Genomic DNA, 26277 nt, shown 5'->3' with positions numbered 1-26277 from the left:
CACAAGCAGACTAATTATAAAATCTTGCATGCACAGTGCACACTACAGTAAATGTATAACTGATGATGCATCAGCCAGGCAGAAGTGCTGTCTGCATGACTGATAAATTGACACTAGGTGGAGCCAAACACAAACACAATTATTACTCTGGCTATAGTAATCTTTCACTTGTCATGTGCTGACAACAGAAAAAAAATGCATTTATGGAATCTATGAGTGTGGTACAACATTAATTTATTATGATACAATTAGTTGTCATTTTTTTACAAATTAGTTTCATTAGAAAAAGGCCTTCCCACTGTAAAGGAGGATTTCTTTACGATTTTACAATCGTACATTACCCAGGAACTGTCACAGTCTCCTCTATGATCTCTCATACTTGGTAAGATCTCAGCTCACTGATCTCTGTTATAAAATAAAAAAATTGCAAAGGCATTTAGACAGAACCAATGGTGTTATAGGTCAATTCAGCTTTATCTCACCTTTGCAATGGTACAGCTGTAAACTTATGTTTACTCACATTTTAAGTGTTTTGACCATTGCATGGCTCATGAAAGCTGCAAGTTCATTTCCCATATGGAGGCTTGTACATTGTTATTTTCCATCGTTACCTCCTGCCTCTGCTTTTTACAGCATGTTGACCTTGGCATACCAGAAACAACATAGAAGACCTGCAGTTCTGGAGATGCTACCTATTGTTCCAATAATCACAATGTGGCCCTTTTTAACATCGTGTTCATTATACCTCCTTAGAACTGTTTAATACTTTTCAATCACACAAATAAGTTGAGAGCAGGTTTACATTTCCATTCAGGCCATTTAAATGCACCTTTAAACCTGAATATTTCACCTGCTAAATAAGCTCGTCATGAGGTGTCACTCCCATTAAAAAGTCTGAGCATGCAATTCTTGGGACCAAGATTCAATACAAAGAGATACTGAAGGCATAATCTCATGAAAGCATTAGCAACTTAACTACACATACAAGACATTCACCATTAATCTGGAAGAAAATTTTAAATTGAGGCAAATGTTGTGTTAATAAAAAAGGTAGCATACAGTTTACCATCATTTTCCCTGTGCTCAAAGCACACGTTTGGCACAGGAACAGATTCTGAAAGCAGCATGTAGACATGCATGCAGAAACACAGTGCATGTCAGAAAAAAGTGAAATATTTCAAACTCTCTGCAGCCACCTTAATACTCCCATGTTCTGAAAATACCTTGAGACGGAGGTGTCGGAGTTCTGCAAGCATTTTTAAAGAAATATCACTCAGCACCTGCTCAGGGTCATTTGTAGGACTCTGTGTGGTGTACTTCAGCATCATCTGATCCTCGGTCGTTTCACCACAATTGTACCAGCTACCATATCATACACAGTCCTGTTGTGCTGAAAGAACAGAAGTGTGATGAAGGCCGGGAAAAAGAATGCAATGGAGAAGTTCTTGTTCAAGGCTCGGACAGTTGATCTGCAGAGAGATAAAACAGTAAGAACAGCGGCTCTATTACATGATGCAAGAAACGTTAACTGAAATATGAATGAACTACTCACGCAGACAGAGAGACATTCGTTGCTGGCACAACAAGAACCCTGTTAGGCTGAACCAAAATGGATGAGTCGCATGTAACAACTCTGAGTCCAATGAGAAACTTCCCAGGAGTGGCTCCTCCTGCTCCCCAGATGCACACAATCTAAATAGAGAAAAGTGTTGGGGCTGTCATGATGTACCGAATAAACATCAGTGAGTGACACCAAATTCAGCATCACATTTCACAGTTTTGACAAAAACATGCAGATATGCATGCAGCTTTTATAGTAGCACTTACCTCATAAAAACACACTAGTATCCGATACACAAGGGCAACAAGCATCATTTTTTGCAGCTCCTCCATCGATGTGTCTTCATCGATTTCCTCCACTATGAAATGCAAGGCGAACTTGGAAACATCTCTGAAAGGAAAAGAAAAAGATACTAACCCACCGAAAGCTCATCTGATTATACAGTTATTCATTGCATGATTTCTGCTGTTGAAAAAATACAGGCTTGACTGTCACTTTACTAACACAACTGACAGACACTAAATCAACTCACTTGATTCCACTGAGGTGCATAATACTGATGATTATGGTTGCTTTGATGAAAAACAATATGAAGAAATCCACCATCTCGGCCATTAGTCTTTGGAGTGGTGAAGGAATGCTGTATTCCCGGCCTGGTGAAAAGTGGCAAAAAAGCAAAGTTAAAGTCAAACATGTTAGCAATATTATATAAAGAGAAAGAGGCCTAGAAAGCCGGCACATTTATTTACAACGGTTCACATTTTGGATGCAAAATATTAACATAGAAGTCTCTTGTTGTAGTGTGAATGGTTGTCTGTCTCTGTGTTGCCCTGCGGCAGACTGGTGACCCATCCAGGGTGTACCCCACCTCTCACCCAAAGCTAGCTGGGATAGGGTCTAGCCCCAGCGACCCTGCACTGCAGGACAAGTGGATTAATAGAAGATGCATAGTCTCTTGTATTTATAGGACCCTGTTGGAGGTCCACCATCCAACACTGCCTTTGCACCCCAAAACAGAGGTCATAATAGTGCCTATGTGGAATGGCGTGTGTTTCTACTACTACTACGGACTCCTATGTGATTATACAGGTATAGTTATCATCTTCCAGGCTTTCTCTGCGACGTCTGACTTCAGCAGCAGGATGTAAGACACCTCCTCTAGTGATGCAAACACAAGATCTGTCCGTATAACTCGTATTTCCATCACCGGCCACAAATCGTCCCACCAAAGCAGAAGTATGGTACTATTCATGGCATTATTTTATGCCGATGAGTCACTGGTTAGCCTTGTTATCTCAACTGTACGAACACCTGTGGGTGAGGGTGTGTCATCACATTTCCTGTCATATGCTTCCATATGCTTACTTTAAATTGAGGTAGCTGTCTATAAACTAACATTTAGACTGGTCAAAATAAATCAGCAGCTCCTTACCTGGTCTCTGTGCATTTCCATTCTCCTGCGGCTGTTGAGGATGTGCAGCCACTGCAGCCCCGCCAGCGGTTTCCCCTGCACGGCTGCTGCTGCTGGAGGTCCCCGCTAGTGGATAAGGCGACAACGGAAGACCAAAGGGATTATTATACCAGTTCTGGGAGCTGAAATCGGGAGACGTCGGCGTACCGCTGGGTGCCTGTAAATAATAAGGACAGGGCATGGCTGACGCTGCCAGCCAGCTTTGCCAGTTCACATATCCAGTGTAGTACTGCCACATCCATGCCTGCAGTTTCTCGCAGTATTCCGTTGTGGCGCGGCTTTCTAGGGTGTCTTTCTTGCCTTCAGCATTGTTTTGGTTTCCTGTTCTTTGGTTAAAACCATCAACGAGCGGCTTAACTTGTTTTTTTAAAGGTGTTTTCTTTCCTTTGTCGACTTCCATATTTGTGTTTTCTTCTTCAGCCATGTTTGATGGCGTCGCGTCACGTACAACGTCATTCAGGAACAGGTCAATAATCCGGAAGCAGACGAGGCAAGGTAAAATAAGAGTTAGGAGATTGGAGAAGTATTGTTGTTGAGGTATTGACAGAAAGATAATTAAATAAAAATATACTTATTGAGACGGAACGATTGATAAAACTCTTGTTCATTTCACTATAAGATAAGACCCCTCTCCTTATCAGGACACAGTGGTACCGTCTAATCAGTGCCTGCTTTTATACAAATCAGCCACAAGGGGCCGCATTTCTGCTGCAGTCAGATATTGACATTTTGGGTCTTCCAGTTCATATTATGTAATAATTCAAATTGGCGAATAATGCAGCAAAAGATTACACAATGCTGCTTTTGTATTTGTTTCTTGTAATTACTTGTAATTAGCCTCAGATTGGGGGATCCTAGTAATACATAAACACTTCCTTATCTGTGTAACATCTGAAGCCTTTTCATACTGTAATGAATAGGGGCAGTATTTGGTTGTATTAGACTACTAGGTTTCTTTAAGATTAACAAAAGAGCTGTTGATTTGGAACAATGCAAGAATTTAGGCGATGGTGTGATTGTGTTTAAAGAGGCAAAACCATTTCAAAGGAAATCCACCTCTTAAATCCTGCACCCAAAGACTATCCTAAGTAAGCTTAATGTTTAACAATGGGGTATTCACATTTTGTAAAATGTAGACTGGGACAAATTCAGTTTTGTCTACAAACTCTCTGGTCATATATATATATGTGTGTGTGTGCTGAAATACACACTGCAAACTGAGTTTTTATTTTTACAACCTAATAGTGTTCAAAAACATTAACAGCTTCTATATGTATGTGTGTATAACACAAATAACACTTGTGGCACAGGAGTGTATGTGTGGCACACACACAAGGCCATGAAACCAGCACACATCATTAGCACACTTTCTCATTGTTGCTTGGCCACCACCACCTGTGGCTACAATCACTCACTATAGCCAGAAATATTTTTGAGGATTTATGCTTTGACCAACTGTTCCAAAGAACCCTAATTAAAACCGATTATGTGCACTTGCATAGACTCTACAGCTATGCATCCAAGACAAGAGGTCTGGTACAATCAGAGGTCATGGCTCTAACCCCAAGCAGAGATTTGGCCCTCCCCACCTCCCTATTCACCCACATCCTTGTCACAAGAGGGCTGCTGATATTTGGACATGAGGCTCTCATTGTTTCAACAAAAGGGCTTTATACACCCCAATCCCTCCACCCTATATAACTGCATGTCTGTCAGCCAGACAGTTTAAGACTTTAACAAAAAAAAAAACACAAGGGGGCAAGTTAAAGTACTTATTTGTGTTTCAATTTCCACATTACTTGGACAAATGCAATATGTGCTCCACCTTATTGGGACAGTAGCTGCACCCTGCCCATGAAGCTACATGGTCTGTTGAAAAACAAGGCATGTGCACCCAGGAGAACATTTTGCATCAGTTATAAAATCATGAAGCAGAGACTCAAGTATCACAGTTCAGATTTTATTGACACGTTGGCAGTAGCTCAGTGCTTTTGGTCTACAACAGTCTTTATGCCGCCTTCTCGTAGGTCCTCACCGCAACAATGTCATCCATGTAACATTTCTGTGGAGACAGGGTTCAGATGTTAAAGGTCTTTTCATTGAATCTGTAGGCGCTGCAGAGTTTGCTTCACATTTCAGGTTAGCAGTGCAAATGCCATAATCTGCAAACTGCACAGCCTTCAATGGCTCATTTAATTGGCATCTTACTCACAGCTATTAGTTTTCCATCCTGAATCTCTCTTTCCAGACTTGTGGTTTTGTCATCCCAGCTCTGCTTCTGCACTAGTTTGCCATTATCAAAACTGACAACGGTCTGAAATAAACACATCAACACACAAAATGTAGTTGTAAATTCAGACTAATCAGAAATACTTTATTATCCCAGGTGCACCATGCATACTCAGAAACAGGTTAGAAATATAAGATACAGGTAAAATAGCAAGAATAAAGATAACATTCTAAATAAATGCTAAACATTAAAGTTAAATCGAAGTCAAGTCAAAACTGTTATTCATAATACAACCTGAATACTGTGTGCAATAAAAACAGTCTACAATAAATCCAATATGGATATATGGATATAATGAGGGCCTGACCCACCTTGGTGTTCCGGCCGTCTGCAGTCATCTCATCAAATTCTTCATTCAGCTTGAACTTGATCTCTGTTGTCTTGAAAGTAGATTCAGACTTCATTGAGATGACCCCATCATCACCCACGCTGATCACCAGGTTAGGCTTTGCCATGTTGCCCATTTGCCGAGTGGCAAAGCCCACACCTTCAACACAATGAGGCTTAATTAGGATACTGTAGCTTCTGGCATTTCACTCAATGTAACACTACAGCCGTCTGAACATAACTCACCAACTGCCTTCATGTAATCATCAAAGTTCTCGCTGGAGGCCAGAATCCAGTTTCCAACAAACTGCTCAACCATGGTGGTGAATTTGAAGCACAGGCTGCGACACAAACTCGGGATGTTCCGGGATCTTCTGTTTCACGCTGAAGCGCGAAGAGACTGACACGCTGAGAAGTTCGTCTATTTGAAGCCTGATTGAACACGTGCTTGAATTTGGGCCACCAATCAAGAGCAGGTGATGTCGTTACCATGGAAACGACGGGATTAGTGAGGATGGGGGCGTGTTTTAAAATCTGATTTTGATGATGTGTTTGATGGCAGTGAAGTGTGACGTTTATCCCGGGTTGACTGACTTCGCCCCCTCTGAAGGAAAGAGTTCAGTGAATGAATATACACACGTGTTGCTTCATTAATAAGTGCATTGATTTTAACCAGCAGATGGCGCCACGTGAAAGCAGTTCAAGCCCTTATAATGCTTCTTCATTTGTGTTGTTTCTCCAGAAAGAAATACATCATTTCAGTTTAAATGACCTTCTTTATTTGTTATAGCTGTAGCCGTATGATCCACAATTTATATTTACAATGCATTTGTATTGTGTTAATAGTGAAAATAATGGCAGGCTGTCATGTACTGCCCCCTGAGAGTTCACTAATACACTACAACAGGGCTTTATTAAATACATATGAAAACAAACCCATTAACAATGTGGAGCATTTTAGAGAAAATACAATAAGTAAATAAATCAATGGATGAGATGTTATCACCCAGGTCATATATATGTGGCTATTTATTTTTGCTGTGATGGGCAGGAAAAAGAAACATCCCTCTCCCTCCTCTTGTGTGCCAGGTTGATCTGAGAACTTGTGAGTGCTGACGAACATCTCAGGGAGATCAAAGTGGTAAAGAGTCAGACAGAAATAGTGGAGTTGCTCGGACCAAATCAGATTCAGATCAGATGAGCGCCCTGTGATCTGTCTGCTCCGTGGGTCGAGCTGCTGCATTCTCCTTTGATGAGCCTCCCTCTGTTCATTTGTTTAATGTTTTTCATTATGTGGGAGAGAAGCCTGCTTTATATATTCAAATTATGTAACATGTTAACAGAAGAAAGTAGTGAGATTTGATGTTGAGATAAATAAAGCAGGCTGTCATACATTCATCCACCACCTTGCCTCAAGACCTCATCCTCATGGTAATGAAGAGGGCAGCTAAAGTCAATCATGGTGGAGATCTCTTATGATGATGTGGGTCACACACTTAACTGCTCCTGATGAGGGAGCACACACAACAGGACTTGTCAAACCAACTAAAGCCAGCTGAACGCAGCAAACATACCAGCTGGTGGCAGTAATGCAGCAATGTGTTGTTTGCCAACCGCCAAAGGACTCGAGGAAGAAGAAAGCAGAACTGAACTGATGAAGCCACTCTGGGAATTAGCGAAACATCTTCACAAAACAAATCCTTGTGTCCAGTTGCCTTGATTTAAACTCTTAGAAGTAAACAAACACTGACGACAGCTGGCTCACTGCTGCTGCTGTCTGAGCAGCTCTCTGCTCAAAAAACACAGAAAGAGGAAAAAACATGTTTGGATCAACTAGTGGAGGAGTCGATTGTTTTGATATCCCCACTACTTCCTGTCCTCTTCCGACACTGCCTCACCCTCTCTTTTCAGTGGTTGTTGACAACACATGTTTGCAGTCGGGTCTGTGATCAGTTCAGACTACCCGACTGAGTTCAGGACTGAGCCCGAGAAATTCAAACATGTTTCAATGACTGTGACTGAGGTCAGCTCAGGTCTGTTCCCTCACATACTAATCTTAGTGCTGACTAAACATGATGACTGTCCATAACTAGTGCAGACTTTGCCTGACAGGGAATTGTGGGTAAAATCGAGTAGTGTGTTCCCACCTTGAGGCGACTCCCAGAAGAGAGTTTTCTTGCAATTGCTGACCATGGATGAGAATTTTCTCCCTAAAGTAGTGTGGGGTTGAATTTAACAGCCATTCATCTGCTCTATTTAACAGATTCAGCACCCTCAGACCATTTTCCCCATAATAAAAAGGGGCTCACCCATTTTGGCAGCAAATGATCCACAATCACAGGACTGCAAGTGTGAAAAATAGGCTGAAGGCACTGAAAAACAAATGTATTGATCATTGTCTAAGTGCATTTGTGTTCAAATTGGCATGAATGGTTTCACACAAAGCATGTGCACCCAGGAGAACATTTTGCATCAGTTATAAAATCATGAAGCAGAGACTCAAGTATCACAGTTCAGATTTTATTGACATGTTTGGCAGTAGCTCAGTGCTTTTGGTCTACAACAGTCTTTATGCCGCCTTCTCGTAGGTCCTCACTGCAACGATGTCATCCATGTAACATTTCTGTGGAGACAGGGTTCAGATATTAAAAGGTCTTTAATTGAATCTGTAGGTGTAGTTTGCTTCACATTTCAGGTTAACACCATAATCTGCAAACTGCACAGCATTTAATGGTTTACGTAATTGGCATCTTACTCACAGCTATTAGTTTTCCATCCTGAATCTCTCTTTCCAGACTTGTGGTTTTGTCATCCCAGCTCTGCTTCTGCACTAGTTTGCCATTATCAAAACTGACGACAGTCTGAAACACACACACGTCAGAACACAAAATGTAGTTGTAAATTCAGACTAATGAGGGCCTGACCCACCTTGGTGTTCCGACCGTCTGCAGTCATCTCATCGAATTCTTCATTCAACTTGAACTTGATCTCTGTTGTCTTGAAAGTAGATTCAGACTTCATTGAGATGACCCCATCATCACCCACGCTGATCTTCAGGTTAGGCTTCATCACGTTGCCCATTTGCCGAGTGGCAAAGCCCACACCTTCAACACAATGAGGCTTAATTAGGACGCTGTAGCTTCTGGCATTTCACTCACTGAAGTCTCAATGTAACACTACAGCCGCCTGAACATAACTCACCAATTGCCTTCATGTAATCATCAAAGTTCTCGCTGGAGGCCAGAGTCCAGTTTCCAACAAACTGCTCAACCATGGTGGTGAATTTGAAGCACAGTCTGCGACACAACCTCGGGAGGCGCGAAGAGACTGACACGCTGAGAGGTTCGTCTATTTGAAGCCTGATTGAACACGAGCTTGAATTGGGGCCACCAATCAAGAGCAGGTGCTGTCGTTATCATGGAACCGACGTGATTAGGGAGGATGGGGGCGTGTGCAATTGGATTTCGATGATGTGTTTGATGGCAGTGAAGTGGGACGTTTATCCCGGGTTTACTGACTTCGCCCCTTCTGAAGGAAAGAGTTCTGATTTTTATACAAAAACACCTGTTGCTTCATTAATAAGTGCAGAAATGACAACAGCATGGTCTGTTTAGCAGAAAACACATTTCAGTATGTAGAACTGCTGCATCAGTTTAGAGTCTAGAATATATTCAGCTCTTTTAAATAAGTGATCGAAAATACGGAAGTTTCTGAGACGCACCCAGTATTTCTACTGAGCTGCGATAGTACTGATTTAAACCAGCAGATGGCGCCATGTGAATGCAGTCTCATATATAATGGTGGTTGTGTTGCTTTGTTTGGTGTTAATAAGTGTTAAGGTTTTAAAAAAGCTAAATATATTCTAGACCCTAAACTGATGCAGCAGTTCTACATACTGAAATGTGTTTTCTGCTAAACAGACCATGCTGTTGTCATTTCTGCACTTATTAATGAAGCAACACGTGTTTTTGTATTTAGATAAAAATCAGAACTCTTTCCTTCAGAAGGGGCGAAGTCAGTAAACCCGGGATAATCTTCACTGCCATCAAACACATCATCAAAATCAGATTTTAAAACACGCCCCCATCCTCACTAATCACATGATTTCCATGGTAACGACAGCACCTGATCTTGATTGGTGGCCCCAATTCAAGCACGTGTTCAATCAAGCTTCAAATAGACGAACTTCTCAGCGTGTCAGTCTCTTCGCGCTTCACCGTGAAACAGAAGATCCCGGAACATCCCGAGTTTGTGTCGCAGCCTGTGCTTCAAATTCACCACCATGGTTGAGCAGTTTGTTGGAAACTGGACTCTGGCCTCCAGCGAGAACTTTGATGATTACATGAAGGCAATTGGTGAGTTATGTTCAGGCGGCTGTAGTGTTACATTGAGACTTTAGTGAGTGAAATGCCAGAAGCTACAGCGTCCTAATTAAGCCTCATTGTGTTGAAGGTGTGGGCTTTGCCACTCGGCAAATGGGCAACGTGATGAAGCCTAACCTGAAGATCAGCGTGGGTGATGATGGGGTCATCTCAATGAAGTCTGAATCTACTTTCAAGACAACAGAGATCAAGTTCAAGCTGAATGAAGAATTCGATGAGATGACTGCAGACGGTCGGAACACCAAGGTGGGTCAGGCCCTCATTAGTCTGAGTTTACAACTACATTTTGTGTTCTGACGTGTGTGTGTTTCAGACTGTCGTCAGTTTTGATAATGGCAAACTAGTGCAGAAGCAGAGCTGGGATGACAAAATCACAAGTCTGGAAAGAGAGATTCAGGATGGAAAACTAATAGCTGTGAGTAAGATGCCAATTACGTAAACCATTAAATGCTGTGCAGTTTGCAGATCATTGCATTGCTAACCTGAAATATGAAGCAAACTACAGCACCTACAGATTCAATGAAAAGACCTTTAACATCTGAACCCTGTCTCCACAGAAATGTTACATGGATGACATTGTTGCGGTGAGGACCTACGAGAAGGCGGCATAAAGACTGTTGTAGACCAAAAGCACTGAGCTACTGCCAACGTGTCAATAAAATCTGAACTGTGATACTTGAGTCTCTGCTTCATGATTTTGATGCAAAATGTTCTCCTGGGTGCACATGCTTTGTTCAGTTCATAAGTGTGAAGCTGAACTTAAGGCACACATACTCTAAGACAATTATACAATAGTGGTTGAAGGCAGAGCATTTTTTTTAGTGCCTTCAGCTCATTGTCACACTTGCAGTCCTGCGGTTGTGGATCATTTGCTGCCAAAATGGGTGAGCTCTGTATTATGGGGAGAAATGATGTGAGGGTGCTCAATCAGGTGAATGGTTAAATGAATTCAACACAACATTGAGGACAAACGGCCATCACCACTTCTGTTTGAGTTTCTATAACTACTGAATAAAATTCTCCATTTTAGCAATTGCAGGAAAATCTCTCCTTGGAGACCCCTCAAGTTGGGGACACGCTACTTGACTCTTGCCTAATTTTACCCACGATTCTGCCAGGCAAAGACTGCACTAGTTGGGGACAGTCATCATGTATAGTGGCACTAAAACTAGTGCGTATAACATTAAACATTTGAATTTCTTGGGCCTGGACACTCGTGATGTGTGAACTGATCGCAAAACAGACTGCAGACACATGTTAACGGCGAATAAAAAGAGAGGGTGAGGCGTCAGATGACAGGAAGTAGCGAAATATCCAAACAACTCCTTTATGTGAATTCAAAGAATACATTAAATAAGTATTTGAAAATGCTGAAGTTTCTGAGACGTACCAGTATTTCTACTGAGCTGCGATAATATTGATTTTAACCAGCAGATGGCGCCATGTGAAAGCAGTTCATATTCACCCAGTTCATAGCCTAAAAAGAAACATCCCTCTCCCTCCTCTTGTGTGCCAGGTTGATCTGAGAGCTCGTGAGTGCTGACGAACGTCTCAGGGAGATCAAAGTGGTAAAAAGTCAGACAGAAATGATTGGAGTTGCTCGGACCAAATCAGATTCAGATCAGATGAGCGCCCTGTGACCTGTCTGCTCCGTGGGTCGAGCTGCTGTTTAATGTTTTTCCATTAGAAACATGCTTTATAAATTCAAATTATGTAACATGTTAACATTTTTATACAGAAGAAATTAGTGCGGTTTGATGTTGAGATAAGTAAAGCAGGTCTTAATACATTCACGCACCACCTTGGTCTCATGGTAATGAAGAGGGCAGCTATAAAGTCAATCATGGTGGAGAGAATTTGAAAGATTACCTCTGATTTAGAAGGCACGTCACAGTCGACAAATTCAAAGCAACCAACCAACATGCCGGCTCATGGGGTTCTCAGAATGCTCAGGGCTCAACAGAAGTGGATTTGGCACATTGTATCAAACAACAATCTGCCATTTCTGAGGCGACTCATAGGAGAGATTTTCCTGCTATTGCGGACCATGGATGAGACTTTACTGCAGTATTTATGTAGAAACAGACAAAATGAGAAAGGTGATGGAGTCTTTTAGACAGATGCAAGAACAAAAGATGATTTAATGTGCAATCATCTGTTGCGTGGAGTGTTCTTCCAGCAGGACAGTTCTGCAACCTATGTAGTGATGGCTGTTTTTCTCAACAAGGAATGGGGTGTTGAATTCACTCAACATTCAGCATTCATTCACCTGCTCTACTTTGCTGATTCAGCACCCTCAGACTACTGTCTATCCCCATAATGACAAAGGAGCCCAGCCATTGTGTCATGCTGCTGACCACTTTCTTCTACAAAATAAACAGAGATCCACTAAATCCAATAAACAATGACCCACAACCGCAGGCCTGCACGTATTTAAATTGGCTGAAGGAATTGAAAAACAAATGTTCTACCTTAGACCACAAATGTATCGATCATTGTCTGAGAGTATGTGCCATAATTTTGGCTTCACACTTTTATCAGATGCAGATCTGTGGTTGTTTCCATATAAACTGGAATCAGTAAGACGTCACATCCATGCAATATTTAATTTCATGCATACATTATTCATTAACCTCCGTGACAGTAATGCTGTGATAAGCACAGAGAGTGGGGGTGTGATATACCATGCAATGTTTTTTACCAATCCAATAAGCCGATTACTTGTTGTTCTGTCACCCGGGGCTCCTCTGCATACATACAGGTGCCATCCAAGAGGCGCAGAGCCCATCTAATGAACATGAACCCTCGCTGGCATCTACAGAGAAGTCCTTTCCTTCTGGTTTTCATCAACACTTCAACCCCCATTGATGGGAGAACAGTGGCCATGAACAAAAGCTGCATATACTGTACAAACACAGTTCTGAGCGGCAGCACACTGGCTCATTCTTCAGTGTGTGTGAGAACGGAGGGGGACCCCTTTCAGCTCCTTTGTGTTGGTGTCTGTCAACAGTGTAGTTGGAGGCAGAGCCCATTGTGGCGGCCAGTGTTTCGTATTGACACAGGGCCTCGTTCAGCTTGTTCCCAGGGTCCAACCTGAGGACTCATGAATAATGGAGAGAGGATCCTCAGGGCCAAAGAGGAGCTTGCAAGTATGACTGGGCTCCTTATAAACCCAAACTAAAACTTTATAAGGCTGCAGGTAAAACCGGGGTCACAGCTGATCATGTAGACGTTGAACTTGATTTGACACTGTGAGACTGGCAGAAGAAAAAAGACACTAAATTAAAATGACATCCATTTCCAGCTAATGTTGACTGAGTATGTTTTATTCCCTTCTTGTAGGTTCAGGCTGTCTTTTCTATTCTGGGCCTGTGTCTGAAGTGGGGAATCATTTTTGGCTCTTAGAAAAATTTCCCTCTTATGTATTCTAGTTGAAGCATTTTCATTTTTACCTTTGGAGACACAGTTTCATCATCTTTATGATAGATTCTGCTGCTGGAGTGTCCAGGAATCAAGAATTTTGTATTTAAATGAAGAGTAATTATATTGCAAAAAATGATGTTGAACTTGAAAATCTGATAAATAAATAGTTAGGGGTTTAGTCTGATGCATTTAAAAGACAGGCCAGAACGGGGTGTGTTCCACACCATTAGCACCAACAGGGGGCATCATTTCAGGTCAGATTCTCAGCAGGTTCAAACCATCTGCTGAAAGGCTCACACGACCTGAACGATGTGCCCTCTCCTCTTTGCCTTTTTACACGGCTGCTGAGGGTGGGCGCCGGCCATCCTGCACAGCCAGGATGAAGAGAGAGAGAGAGTGTGTGTGTGTGTGTGTGTGTGTGTGGCTGAGGTCAGGGAGGTGCCTCTTGCTTGTGTGCTTTGAGCTTTTTCATGCTTCCTGCTTTGATCTTTTCTCTCATCCCTTCATCCCACACGCTCCCTTCGCCTCGGGCTTCTGGTTTGGAGCACCGACAGCGGGGCTGAAGGGGGGGGGGGGGGGGGGGGGGCTGCCTCTCACAGAGACGCTGCTTGTTCTGTCAATACAGGGAGAGGTGCATGGAGAGCTGCCCGTGGGTGCAGAGTGCAGTGGGTGGAGGGTTCGCCAGGAGCTAAAGTGATGCATACTGTACAGTCCTCTGCTCCTCTTCTATGCTGCTTTAGATCGTCCAACAGTGGGATGGAATTCTTGTGTGAAAAACAACTGCCACAGTGCTTAGAGGGTGGCCCCCTGACCCCTTACAACATGGGAAAGTGCACCCCTCAGCTGGTAGTTATATAAAGCTTGCCAGAGTCATGAGAATCCCTGATAAATCACTCGGCTTGAGGCCACTCATGTCTTTCTGCATCTCACATGGAGCGATTATTATCTATGGGTCAACATAATGTGTCCTTTTCTGCTAATGCTTTAAATAGTCCGTGTTCGAAGTGTGGCCATGTAATCAGTGTGACAAGAAGTTAGGATAGACGTCATATAAGCCGGAAAACATGTTTTTATTACTCTTCCGTGTCCCTATCCAAGAGCGTGATAATCCTCTGTTGTCCCACATATAAACTGAAACACACACACACAGTTCCCCCCATAACCCCACCTGCTGATGTGAGACTGGGAAACACAGATGCAAGGCATAGACCAGAACCCTTAATTGAAGATTAATTAGAAGGGGGGTGCTTACCTTTATTTAGACATGTGGTAAGTGTTAGGCAGTGACAACTAACTCAACCATCTCAGCAGATGACTGCACTTAATATTTCATGACAAACAGGGGTAGGGGTGGTGGGTGGTGATCCAGAAGGGATCCATATGCTCCACAACCGCAGAGCCATGTGTTTAAAAGACTGTATTAAAGAACCAAGTTGAAAAATAAATGTTGTACCTTATACCACAAACATAAGCGTGTGTCTGTCTGTAAGCGTGTGTGTGCCATGACTGTGGATTTACACTTTTAGGTGAGGGCAGATCTCTGGTTGTTGGAAAATGTTTATCCGTAGGATTACTCAACTGTGAAGTGCTGACTAGCCTTTCAATGTGTTTTATTAATAAGAATTCAAAGATAATTAACAGATTGTTAACATTTTAAAATGCTATACATATTTATACGCGTGTCTGGCTATGGGAATTTTAGCAACAAGAGCAAGAAAGCAGAGGTGTTATCCTGCAAGCTGCTGCTTAGCTACATTCATTTCACTTTACATTATGATAAAGCTTATATACAAAAGTGACTAAAGCCCTGGATGCTGGTTCAGACTTTGAAGAAATTAAGATCTGGATTATAGTCCAATATATATAAGACAATTCTTAGGCAATGATCATTAAATACTGTTGATATAGGCATTTAAATAACAGATTCAATGCTCATCTGGATTATATGTGAGTGAAAATTAACACAGAGAAACTGATTGAACAAGGACTCACTGAGATCCTGATGCACGTTTGTGTGAGTGGGGAGGGGGGAAAGAGAAAGAGTAAAGGGGCTGTGCTAACAGGCTTTCTGCAGATCACTGGCAGTTTGACTGCAGTGGAGAGTAATGGGGCTGGCAGGGCGGAATCAATTACTGGCCACAACAGATTTTCCCACAGGTCAGAGCTTGGGAAAGCAGTACTTTACTGCAGAGCAGACAGCTGGCACAGAGCATCCACTGGGAAAGGAGCCGGCTCTCAAAAAAAGAAAGACAGCTTTTTTTGATAAACTTGTGACACACCATAAATTGGCCTCTGGTTCTTTATTCTGTATGTATATACCTGGTTATATAAATTCTTAAAAAAAAACTTGACATAGTTATTTTTTGTCATAGCTGACCTTTAAAGACAGACCTGCTCTAAAACATAGAGGTTCCCAAGTAACCAGTCATGTCATATATACATCCAGAAACAGTCAACTTTCCACTGCTTGACTTAACTAATAATTCATATGGCTTTTCTCTGTGTGTCGGTGAGGTTCACTTCATGTGAAGTAAACCAGGAGATATTTTTTAATTGGAGCTCCAAATCCCTCCTCCACCTTAAAACACACACACACTCTCACCATTGATATGCAAACAATGTTTTTCCTGTGGCAACACAATGTGTGGCCTTAAAAGCGGCTTGCTCCGTGGTCCTCCTTTCTCTGTGAGGACATCACGTGCTGTCTCCTGTTGCGCTTATTTGGGAACCAGTCTTGTGATCTGCCTTCCCTCTATTGTGAACTTGCATAAGTTAACTGGTAATGGGCAGCATACTGGTAAACCTTATGAACAATATCATTGTAATTGGCCTTTGTGCAGGAGTGTGCTCCATTGTGAAAAAGATTTTTATTCCTTCAGGAAAGACTTAGGTCATCAGTTATTTTTTCCAGCTCATAAGGTTGTTTGTATTGAGTTCAAAGAAGTATCCTAAAGTATTGTCTGAATTTTTTCTAAATGCTGTTCATGGCCTGTAATTGACTCTGAGCCCTGTAATTGGCAGCTGGTGCTGAGATCTCGGTGTCAGTATTATGACCTGAAAGGTGTCTTCAGAAAAGAAAAAAAAAGAGACAAAAAAAACTTTAGCTAAACAAAGAAACAAGGAAGTCAACATATCCTCCCTGGGTTTACCTATCCAAAAAGCACAAGGAGAATGGATGCCAACAAAGGCAGGAAAGTGAAGAATGAGATGGCGGGTGTATTGCAGGCAAACAGTGGGAATGGGTCTCAGGCCTGGTCTGGTCCCTGCCCAATATAGCGCCTGGGTGCTGACTGGAGTGAGGGGGGACAGACAGGAAGCTGTGGACCATAGGATAACATTGTTGTATAGAAACTGTCTGGTAGACATTTCCCTTAGTTGGACAACCTGTTTAGGACCAGTATGGGTGGCATTTTCTCTGCCTTACATAATATGTCCTACCTCATGATTTAATGTAGCAAAGTTCATAACTTCCTAAAAGCCTCCTTCTGTTTAGATTAAACAGGGACAAGGAAATTATCTCACATGTCTACTTGATAACCACTGCTCCCTGCCACACACACACACTTCACTGCAGCAGAATGACAGGTATAAGATGTCAGGATGGTGTGCACACAGGATGCAGGCACGGCTGCGAACGTCGCTGCTGCCGACAGCCCCAACGGTTGACATAGTAAATCAATCCTGATGGGAGGGTGGGTAGGACAGAGGCGGGAGGGGCAAGGGAGGTGGAGGGGGTCAGTGAGGGGGTTCCAATGGGACTGAGCCGGCCTCCGTCAGACACACTCAGCCACTCAGCCAGCCAGAGAGAGACTGTCGACGGGTGGGAGAACACTCGCCGGGAAGCGCTCACACGGAGATTGAGTTACCACAGAATTAGATCAGGGTTGTGGGAAACAGCACCTCCTAAACACACTTGCACACTCTCAGTCAAACACACACAAACACATGCAAACACACCAGCACACACTCAGGCCACACTCTTGCACACAAAGAGTCACCAAGGGAAACCTGAGGGAAGATTGAGGAAGGCAGCTGGGCACACGCCAGTTTCAAACAAATGCTTGCTTATACCTTTTAGCTTTCTGGCACTGACTGGTTTGAGTAGTTTTGTTGAAATTTGTGCTGAGCTATATGCCCACAGTCAATGGGGCATACTGGCAATTCAGGCTGGCTGGTCAGGTTATTAAAAGTAAAGATAATATAGAGAAATTTGGCAGTCAAACGAATAGGTTGTGGAAAACACTGAGATCCCACAGGTGAAAGGTCAAGGTTTTTGGAAGATGAATCATAATTATGTTTAATGGGCCAAAGGAATGTCAGCACAAATGTGAAAGACCTTGGCAGTCAGGTGTGAGGAGAGTGGTCTGTGTCTGCATAATGGAGACCACATGAAGCTGCTCCTCATGTGGCACCAGTGGCACTGTAGGGCACTATTACCATAATAGGATCACAAACAATACTGAAGTGATACCAAATACATTCAAGCTGCCGCTCAGTGGAGTCATGGAAAGGTCATGTATGGTTCAGTTTGGTGCAAAGAGCATGACGAGGGGTTCACACTACATGGATCAGTATCTGAATCTGATCCAGGCCCTCTGGGGTGCTTACATGAGAAATACTGTCCAAAATGGGAGCATGCAGGCCTTGCATGTTTTTCAGCACTAGATTATGCTCATGTTAAGGTCTATAAATCGACCGAGTGGGAGTATAGGAATGTTGAAATGCATGAAATGGATGAAGGTAGGTATGATTTTTAGCGAAAGTGTGTGCTGACAGGCAGTGGGGGTGAGGGTGGGGGTGGGGGGTGTATGCATGTGTGTCAGGGACACGGGCAGGGCGAAGGCTCATCCACACTCACTGCATCAACAGAATGACCGAAGCTTGCACATTGTATCTGTCACCAGTGAAAGCCCTCTGACATTCTGGCAACAGCATGTTGGCCTCCAGTTGCTCCCTGGAATCAAGCTCTCATCCACACTTGTCTAGCTCCCGACGCACCAAGTTAACAACTGACCTGATGGACAGAGCGGAGAAACAGCTGCTCCTCTACAAGGTATACAGGAATGGAAGAGGGGGCTGCACCCCCACTAATGGCCTTAACAGACATGTCAGTGCAGGAAATATAGCACAAGTTCTTTCCCAGACCTTTCATCAGAGCGAAAAGACCGACGTTTGACTGCTGTTTTTGTTTATTATTAGCTACTAATCTAACAATAGGTCATCCTTTTATGAAGTGAAAGTTACAATTTTATCAAATTAAAATTAAATTACATAAACTTAAATTTAAACCCAAGTCATCAACACCTGTAGTCAAAAAATCAATTCATTTGACTTTGAATTTGATTCCAATAAATAAATTATATACTAGAAATAGCCACAGAGTATCACATGGTGGAACACAAACAGCGAAAGCTCCTGTGTGTTATAGAGTTTGCTCTCTGACCTCAGTGCAGTGGGGTCATAATTAGCCTGTACACACCGTCTGCAGACCACCCCTGCTCCCTTTATGTTTTGCCTCTTAATGCCTGTATGTTTTTATAGTTTCTGCATGTAGCTCGAGCTTCTCAAAACATTTCTGTTTCCTACTTTCCCACTAACACAAAAAGAGAGAGAGAGGGAGAGAGATGGCGGATGAATGGTTCCCTGGGACGGCCTGTTCTGCGCCAGTCTGCTGACCTGTTGCAGTAACTGGGGAGGGAGTTTCCTAAACAGCGCATAGCAACACTGATTGACTTCATGTGGAGCCACACAGCTGACAGCGCGCAAAGAACAACACACCGTGCGTCCTTCGCAACATTAATAAAGACTGAGATTGCGCCTGTTGCGCATGAACTGGGATCTCGTCTCTAATAGAAGAGAGTTTCAGCAGCATACCTTCACTTCAGATTTCCTTCATTGATGTATTTCAAAGCGCGTTGTCACTCACATGTCTGATCCATTTTAACTGGCTCTAGTCTTTTACAGGGACCGCCCATATGATCCTGTGCGCCCCGCCCCTCCTCCCCTCCTCTCCACGGTGTGAAAATAATCACAGCAGCCGAAGCAGATCTGACGTTTTTAAACTGTTGCTCAGACCTTCATCTGTCAGTGCGCCGCTGGAGTTTTCTCTGAAAGGAGCGTTTCATCCACCGCAGGCAACATGAAGAGGAGCCACAATTACAGCTCATCGGACAGCGACCTGGACGACAATGTTGAGGTGGAGAAGGACAGTGGCGACGAAAATGGGTATGTTCACTTTTTTTATATAATAATATATGATATGTTCGGAGGCACAGCTTAGTGTCTTAGTTTGAATTCATAATTTCATCTTTATGTTATAATTTCTTTTATTGAACCCAAATATATGTTTGTTTATTTTGCAGACATCTTGACTCTCACGGATCCATGTCACCCTCCACAACCACACAAGTTCAAGCCAGAAAAAGACGCAGAGGGGTATGTAGACTCATTGTCTCTACAGTCAAACTGGTCACTGCTGCTCAGTGCTGTTTTGCTGCTTTTTCTAACTCTGACTCATAACATAATGTATTTTCACAGATTATTGAGAAAAGGAGACGTGACCGGATCAATAACAGTCTGTCAGAGCTGAGGAGACTGGTGCCAAGTGCCTTTGAGAAACAGGTGATTACTTATAATTGTACCCCTGCCTTCGGTAACCCTCCATCCTCTCTTGATGGACTCAAGTGATATCATATCTGTACATTCACAGGGATCAGCTAAACTGGAAAAAGCCGAAATATTACAAATGACAGTGGATCATTTGAAGATGCTTCATGCATCTGGTGGAAAAGGTAACAGATTTTTTTTTGGCTGTGGATGATAGAAAAACACACTCCACTGTGTATGTTAACCTTTCTGCTATCCTTCCTGGCAGGGTACTTTGAGGCTCATGCTCTTGCTAAGGATTATCGCAGCCTGGGCTTCAGAGAGTGTCTGGCAGAGACAGTTCGCTACCTGAGCATTATAGAGGGTCGGGACAGTACAGACTCACTCCGTGTGCGTTTAATGTCCCACCTCAGCAACTACGCCTCTCAGAGGGAGGTGCACTCTGGACTGGAACACTTAGCCTGGGGCTCTGCCTATGGGACTGCCCCTGCCCATCTCCCCCACACCCTCCTTCTACAGCACCCCCAGGGAAGGACACCTGCATCCAGAAGCAACAGCAGCCCACCCTCTTCTTCTTCCTCGTCATCGTCCTCCCCTTCCTCCTCCTCCTCCACTGAGACATCTGGGACATCCAGACTTAGTGTCATGCCCCCCACAGAGTCCCTCAGGGTACCTCCCAATGGCTCACTCCCCCTGAGTCTGCCAATGCCAACATCCAAGCTTTCGCCGCCACTCGTCTCATCTCTCTCCTCACTCTCAGCCTTCCCTCTTTCCTTTGGTGCTTTCCCTCTCGTCTCCCCAACGGCCATCAGCACAGTGGCTCCCACCTCCACCCTGTCAAAGCCTTACAGGCCCTGGGGCATGGAGATCGGTGCCTTCTGAAGCTAAACACTGGACTGAAGGCAGCAGCTGAGCTGTGCCCATCATCACAGACAGACTGGTTTTTATAGTAGTAAAACACAGGGGAACAAAGCAAAATATTATTTTTATTACGCATGAGAATAAAGTGGCAGAGGTCTCTGTCATTTACTAGGAACAAAAAATAAATGATTTTATGTAATTCATTGAAATTGGAAACTAATTTAGCTACCATGCACTGCCTCCAGGTTGAGGACTGATTAAATGAAATGATTAACAAACCATGAATAGATTTACTCTAAGCACAAATTTAGAGGCAAGATGTTTGAAACTGCTACATTTGTCCAGCACCAATCGTTGCCTTTAACACGATGCAGAATATGTGCACCTCATTTGGAAAACTAACTACTTGAGAATTGGAAATTGTCCTTGTATCAATTTGTGATATTTTTGTACCAATAAATTGATTCTACATGTATAAAAAAATGGATATCAGCGTGTTTTTATGTTGTATTTTTATGCTCCACATAACTGTGTCTCCACAAATGCTCCATAATTTGCAGGTGCATTTATATTGCAGTCCCATACAAGTTAATTATGAGCTAATAAGGTCTGGGTTATTGACTGAAAGGCAATTCCTTCAGTGCTTGCCAGGTAAGTAACCAAATCCGAAAGCATTGTTGCCCTCATGAATACCCAGGAAATCATTAAGAGCCAGAGGAAATCCTTTACAATGTTGCCCTGACCTCACCAGCTTGGGTTGGTCTAAAACGGAGACAATAGTGTGAACAGGATGAGAACATTGGAGGAAGGCGGTTAAAAAGTAACAACAACATGCAGACAGCTGGACCAATAAATCACTGCACCGCTGCTGAGGTGCCCTCTGTGGTCCAGCCTTAGACTTGATTCCTTTAATGACTCACTTTTATTCATTCATATTACACCTCAGGCTTCCAGTGGCTGTCTGGGATTTGTTCCTAAAAGGCTCAGGCCACATGCTATCAATAACAGTTTGTATTAATTTTTCTTTTTTCGACAGTCAGAACGAGAGAGAGAGTGAGAGAGAGAAATGTGTTAAAGATATTTTGTCAGTATTTTTGTTGTGTATTTGCATTTGGCACAAAATTAACTTTTGCCCTACTTTTCGAGGGCTGCTTGGTGCCCCTACACAAATGTAACACTGCCACCTGCTGGTGGAAAGTCAGCCTCAAGAAGAAGAATGAATTATGAGGAGTAAATTCATAGAAATGATGATTAATAGGAATTAATATTTAACTGTAACATGAATAAAAAAGAACTGTTGGAAGACTGTGATGTTCAGGATGTGTAGATAACTGGTTCTTTTATTTGGCAGTTTACAATTTCTCTTGTCTTTTATAGCACAGAAAAGTATTTAGATGGTGCATGCCATGTTCACAGAACCCCAAACCTTTATTCAGCAAAGCTTTCACAGAGAAATATATGAAGGGAGAAACACAAGCAGCAAAGGATGCAGGCAGATGTCAGTGGTACAGTATATTAAAAAGAGACTAATAGTTCAGTGTGCTGAATGTAAAGCATCCCGCATCTGTTCTCTAGCCCAATCTACTGAAGAGAAAAGACGCTAATGATGCCTCAAGGTAAATCTGCATTCACACACACCCACACAGACATACATTATGTTCACACTATTAATATCAAGATGGGAGCAACAGCACATTCCACTGTCCAAGACATAATGCATGATACCAGTATGGTGTCATAACATTTGTAAATTTACACAAATTATCCCCAAACACTGTGTTCTATTGATCTGGCTAGAGGTGGAATTACTGAAAAACATCAGGGTAAGTGGGAATCTGCAAGTGTATAAACAGTTGCTCCCATTGGGCAAAGACATTCTTAATAACAATAAAGCACCTATCAAGTTCATCATCATCAAGCTCATTTCAGAGGAGGTGGACACTGTATGAATCTGGTGGGTCTGGCCAATTGTTAGCGTGCGTGCTTAGAATGAGTAAGGAGCGCGCGAGGGAGATACAGATGAGAGATGCTGATATGTTGAGGAGTCTGTTGTCTGGGTATACTGACCGTCATTCTCTTCACAAAAGACACAGAAACATCATTATCATGACGTCGCCAGGAGAAACACTGCAAATGTCTGTCTACAGCCAACTCACAACACCAAGGGCTTTCACAAGAAAATGGTTGTAGAGTCAAAATTTCAAGAACTGAAATATTAACCAATGACAAACAAAGCGGTTAGAAACTGTACAGTGCAGCACATCGTCTGCATGTACTTCACCCACCTTCATAGATAGATAGATAGATAGATAGATAGATAGATAGATAGATAGATAGATAGATAGATAGATAGATAGATAGATAGATAGATAGATAGATAGATAGATAGATAGATAGATAGATAGATAGATAGAGAGTATTTACAAAATAAAAGCCATTTTCTCTAAAATTAACAAATCCATTCACTTCCCAAGATGAGTGTTATCGATGCTTGTTTCCACTGATAATACTGATAGTAGTGAGTACTGGTGATGGGTGTGTTGTGATGTGGTGGTGAGGTTCTCAAACCTCTTGACCTCCAGGGTTGAGTGTCTGTTACGGAGAGGGTGAGGGTGAGGAAGGGGTCAGGGCTGGATGGAGTGTCATAGTAGATGGAGCATGGGAAGTCTGGACTCATGCTGTCAGCTCTTCCCTCAGCTCTTTGTTCCTGCGCACCTCAGCTGCACGTCTCTCCTGCACACAAAACAGGAACAGAGTGAGAACAGTCTATTTTGTTTGATGAGGTGATGATTCCTGCAGTTCTCACCCTCTCCTGCAGACGTTCCATCATGGCTGCCAGGTGAGCTTCACGGTTCTCCTTGATCTGCTCCATCTTCATCTGGAGCTTCTCCTCAGCCATCTTACTGAAGTTGCTGTTCTCCTCCATGGCCTTCAGCAAAACGTCCCTCTCATGCTCTCTCTTCTCTGCCAAAGCCCTCAGCACCTGGGCCTCTTGGTACTATAAGCAAAAACAATCACATCAAATAAGTCACTTTAAAGGGTCTCACAGAAGGCTCCATTTTTTCAAATATATAAATACTCACCCTCCTTCGATCTTCAGCAGCCTCCAGTTTCTTCTCAATGTCCTCCAAAGAGATGTCCCTCTTTGGTGGTGAGGGGAAGTTGTTGACTACATCTGACACTGGAGACTGAGGCTTGAGTATCACCTCGAAGGCCTGTCCCGAGGCCCGCTTATTTATAGGTTTCACCTCCATATCTGTAAATCACACAATTACATGGTTAACAGCAATAAAAATCAATGTCCAATAATATGCATAAGTCCTACAATGTGTCATTATTATTACTGATGCAAAGAAAAACATCCATGGGAGCAATTTGTCTAAGCCAAAAGAAAAATCAATGTCTGAAATGATCCATACCCTCGAAGTCGCACACGCGTTTGTTGCGTGACTCTGGGTAGAAGCAGGAACAGATGAGGGAGAGTACGGACAGCTCCTTCATCTTCTCTTTGTATGCTGCCGGAACATAGAAACACATCTTAGCATTCAGCAGAGTCTTTCTGTCGCAACAATATATGATGAGCGTAAATTCAGTGAGAGTATTATGAGCATGGAAAGAGGGGATTGCTCAATAATGCAGTTAGCATCAGATGTAATGATCAATTGAAAGTCTAACATGTAGTGCTGTAAGAGCTGTAATGCTTAATAATTCATTGGATGTATTCTGTAAGCGTGATCAAACTAAGGCACAAAACAAGCATTACTGTTATAATGGGTGTTAAAAAGCACAGCTGCATCATGAATGTGTGCTAAGTTAACCATTTTCCTGCTGAACCAGCCCAGTGCTTTGGCGACAACAATAAGATGCACATCTGAGAGCGTGTTGTGCTTTTGTTTATTGTGGTGTCAGTAAATTTAAATTATTTTTCAGCGATTTCTAAAACCATTTTAAATCTTGTCTGCAGATTCTCTTACTTTCCCCCACGCTCCTCCTGTATTTGTCAAAGTGCCCACCTGGCACTCTAAGGACTACAGATTGTTGGTGCTGCTAAACCTTCTGCTGCAAAGGCCAGCGTGTGAATGGGCCCTGTGCTGCAGGGCTGGCCTGCCTCCCACCCTGCCCTACACCTGTCTACTGTACCACAACACACTATACTGTTTTTAGAAATGACCAAATGGGCTGCTTATATTAAAAGAATATGGATATTAGCTCAAAAAAAATCTGTGAAGGCAAATATGCTAAATGTCTGGCCTACAACAATAACTCTCCATTACAGAGGATGATACAGTTTCAATGAACAGAGGGCTAATTAATACAGACTGTTATCCTACCTGGGATAACCTATATAGTATTTTGATTTGTTTATAGAAACAATATTTGCTAAATAAATGGCAGCACATTTGCCACAGCTGTGTGATAGGGAAGAAATAGCTCAAGGAAAGCTGAAGACATGAATAAAAAGGACCGATCACAAAGAACTGAACCTTCAGCAGACCTTTATATCAGTGAAACACATTTAAACCCATCCTGCTGCGCAGGTTCAGTTATACAGAGGTGCATGTTGAAGCCCTCTCTGTCTTACTGTCGGCTAAATGATCGGCAGCCCAGCAGCTTGGGTGGGGTCCGTCTGCATTATGCTGCATGTTGGGGCCGCTGTGTCATGAACCGCAGGTGCAGCACTATAAATAATGCCGTCTATATACAAACCACTATTACACAGCATAAGCCGAAAACATACAAAGATCGACACATACAGATGAAGAGAATAAAGGAGACATTTCAATATCCTAACGACAGAAGATGCTGAGATTGTGAGCTGACATTCTCATATCATTCACTGACTGCTGCTGAGACAATGGGCCTGAACGCGGCGGGAAAATATCTCAAGATGATAAATTTAATGCAATCCACCTAAAAAAATCTACACATTTCTCATCCGAGCTCGAGGAGTGAGGCCATCAGCCGGTAGGCCGGCTCCACACAGAAAAGATGCGCCTGTCATCCATCCATCCACCCACTCATCCATCCATCTATTCTTCTCTTTTATAAAAGTCTAAATACGTTAACATACCGGTTGCTGTTTTTGCCATGGCTGATGTAGTTCTCCGCAGAGGATGGTGAAGCTCTGTTCCGGTGATCGGTGATGCTGCTTAAGGCACTGAGTCAGCGAACAGACCGGTGTGGGATCGGATAGCAGACAGGAGGTGGGCAAGCACGGGAGCGCGCAAGCAGACCCTCCTCTGTCCTCTGACGCGCAGCATCACCGTGACTGTAGCCTACTCAAAGCTCAAAACACACACAGCACGAAGGGGGTTTATATATTATCCAGACTCACACCTTCGCACCTGTGCTGAAC

General features: G+C 42.9%; 6 protein-coding genes across 6 annotated transcripts; 2 read left to right on the top strand and 4 right to left on the bottom strand.

Moving 5' to 3' along the window:
- Nucleotides 1-217: 217 nt before the first annotated feature.
- On the bottom strand, nt 218-3466 carry fam8a1b (family with sequence similarity 8 member A1b). Its single transcript, XM_028425635.1, has 5 exons — nt 2994-3466; nt 2094-2214; nt 1828-1951; nt 1553-1692; nt 218-1469 (listed from the first exon to the last, which is right to left on the bottom strand). The coding sequence occupies exons 1-5, from the start codon at nt 3454-3456 to the stop codon at nt 1325-1327; spliced, it is 993 nt and encodes a 330-aa protein (XP_028281436.1). The 5' UTR covers nt 3457-3466; the 3' UTR covers nt 218-1324.
- Nucleotides 3467-4976: 1510 nt separating this feature from the next.
- LOC114448177 (fatty acid-binding protein, adipocyte-like) lies at nt 4977-6033 on the bottom strand. Its single transcript, XM_028424941.1, has 4 exons — nt 5896-6033; nt 5634-5809; nt 5245-5346; nt 4977-5094 (listed from the first exon to the last, which is right to left on the bottom strand). The coding sequence occupies exons 1-4, from the start codon at nt 5966-5968 to the stop codon at nt 5041-5043; spliced, it is 405 nt and encodes a 134-aa protein (XP_028280742.1). The 5' UTR covers nt 5969-6033; the 3' UTR covers nt 4977-5040.
- Nucleotides 6034-8155: 2122 nt separating this feature from the next.
- On the bottom strand, nt 8156-9006 carry LOC114448200 (fatty acid-binding protein, adipocyte-like). Its single transcript, XM_028424990.1, has 4 exons — nt 8851-9006; nt 8578-8753; nt 8409-8510; nt 8156-8272 (listed from the first exon to the last, which is right to left on the bottom strand). Exons 1-4 carry the CDS (start codon nt 8921-8923, stop codon nt 8219-8221), a joined length of 405 nt encoding a protein of 134 aa, XP_028280791.1. The 5' UTR covers nt 8924-9006; the 3' UTR covers nt 8156-8218.
- Nucleotides 9007-9854: 848 nt separating this feature from the next.
- Nucleotides 9855-10706, top strand: LOC114448188 (fatty acid-binding protein, adipocyte-like). The gene is made up of 4 exons (XM_028424956.1): nt 9855-10004; nt 10102-10277; nt 10345-10446; nt 10589-10706. The coding sequence occupies exons 1-4, from the start codon at nt 9932-9934 to the stop codon at nt 10640-10642; spliced, it is 405 nt and encodes a 134-aa protein (XP_028280757.1). The 5' UTR covers nt 9855-9931; the 3' UTR covers nt 10643-10706.
- Nucleotides 10707-19501: 8795 nt separating this feature from the next.
- Nucleotides 19502-21303, top strand: LOC114448730 (hairy/enhancer-of-split related with YRPW motif protein 1-like). The gene is made up of 5 exons (XM_028425869.1): nt 19502-19679; nt 19817-19889; nt 19992-20075; nt 20164-20245; nt 20329-21303. Exons 1-5 carry the CDS (start codon nt 19594-19596, stop codon nt 20940-20942), a joined length of 939 nt encoding a protein of 312 aa, XP_028281670.1. The 5' UTR covers nt 19502-19593; the 3' UTR covers nt 20943-21303.
- A 931-nt stretch (nt 21304-22234) lies between these two features.
- Nucleotides 22235-26174, bottom strand: stmn2a (stathmin 2a). The gene is made up of 5 exons (XM_028426261.1): nt 25993-26174; nt 24341-24436; nt 24005-24177; nt 23728-23919; nt 22235-23654 (listed from the first exon to the last, which is right to left on the bottom strand). Exons 1-5 carry the CDS (start codon nt 26009-26011, stop codon nt 23595-23597), a joined length of 540 nt encoding a protein of 179 aa, XP_028282062.1. The 5' UTR covers nt 26012-26174; the 3' UTR covers nt 22235-23594.
- Between the last annotated feature and the right edge of the window lie 103 nt (nt 26175-26277).

The sequence above is a fragment of the Parambassis ranga genome, chromosome 16 (genome assembly GCF_900634625.1).
Source record: "Parambassis ranga chromosome 16, fParRan2.1, whole genome shotgun sequence".
NCBI classification, from domain to species: Eukaryota; Metazoa; Chordata; class Actinopteri; family Ambassidae; genus Parambassis; species Parambassis ranga.
Note: the sequence above shows the minus strand (reverse complement) of the source record. Positions and strands in the feature narration are given on the sequence as shown.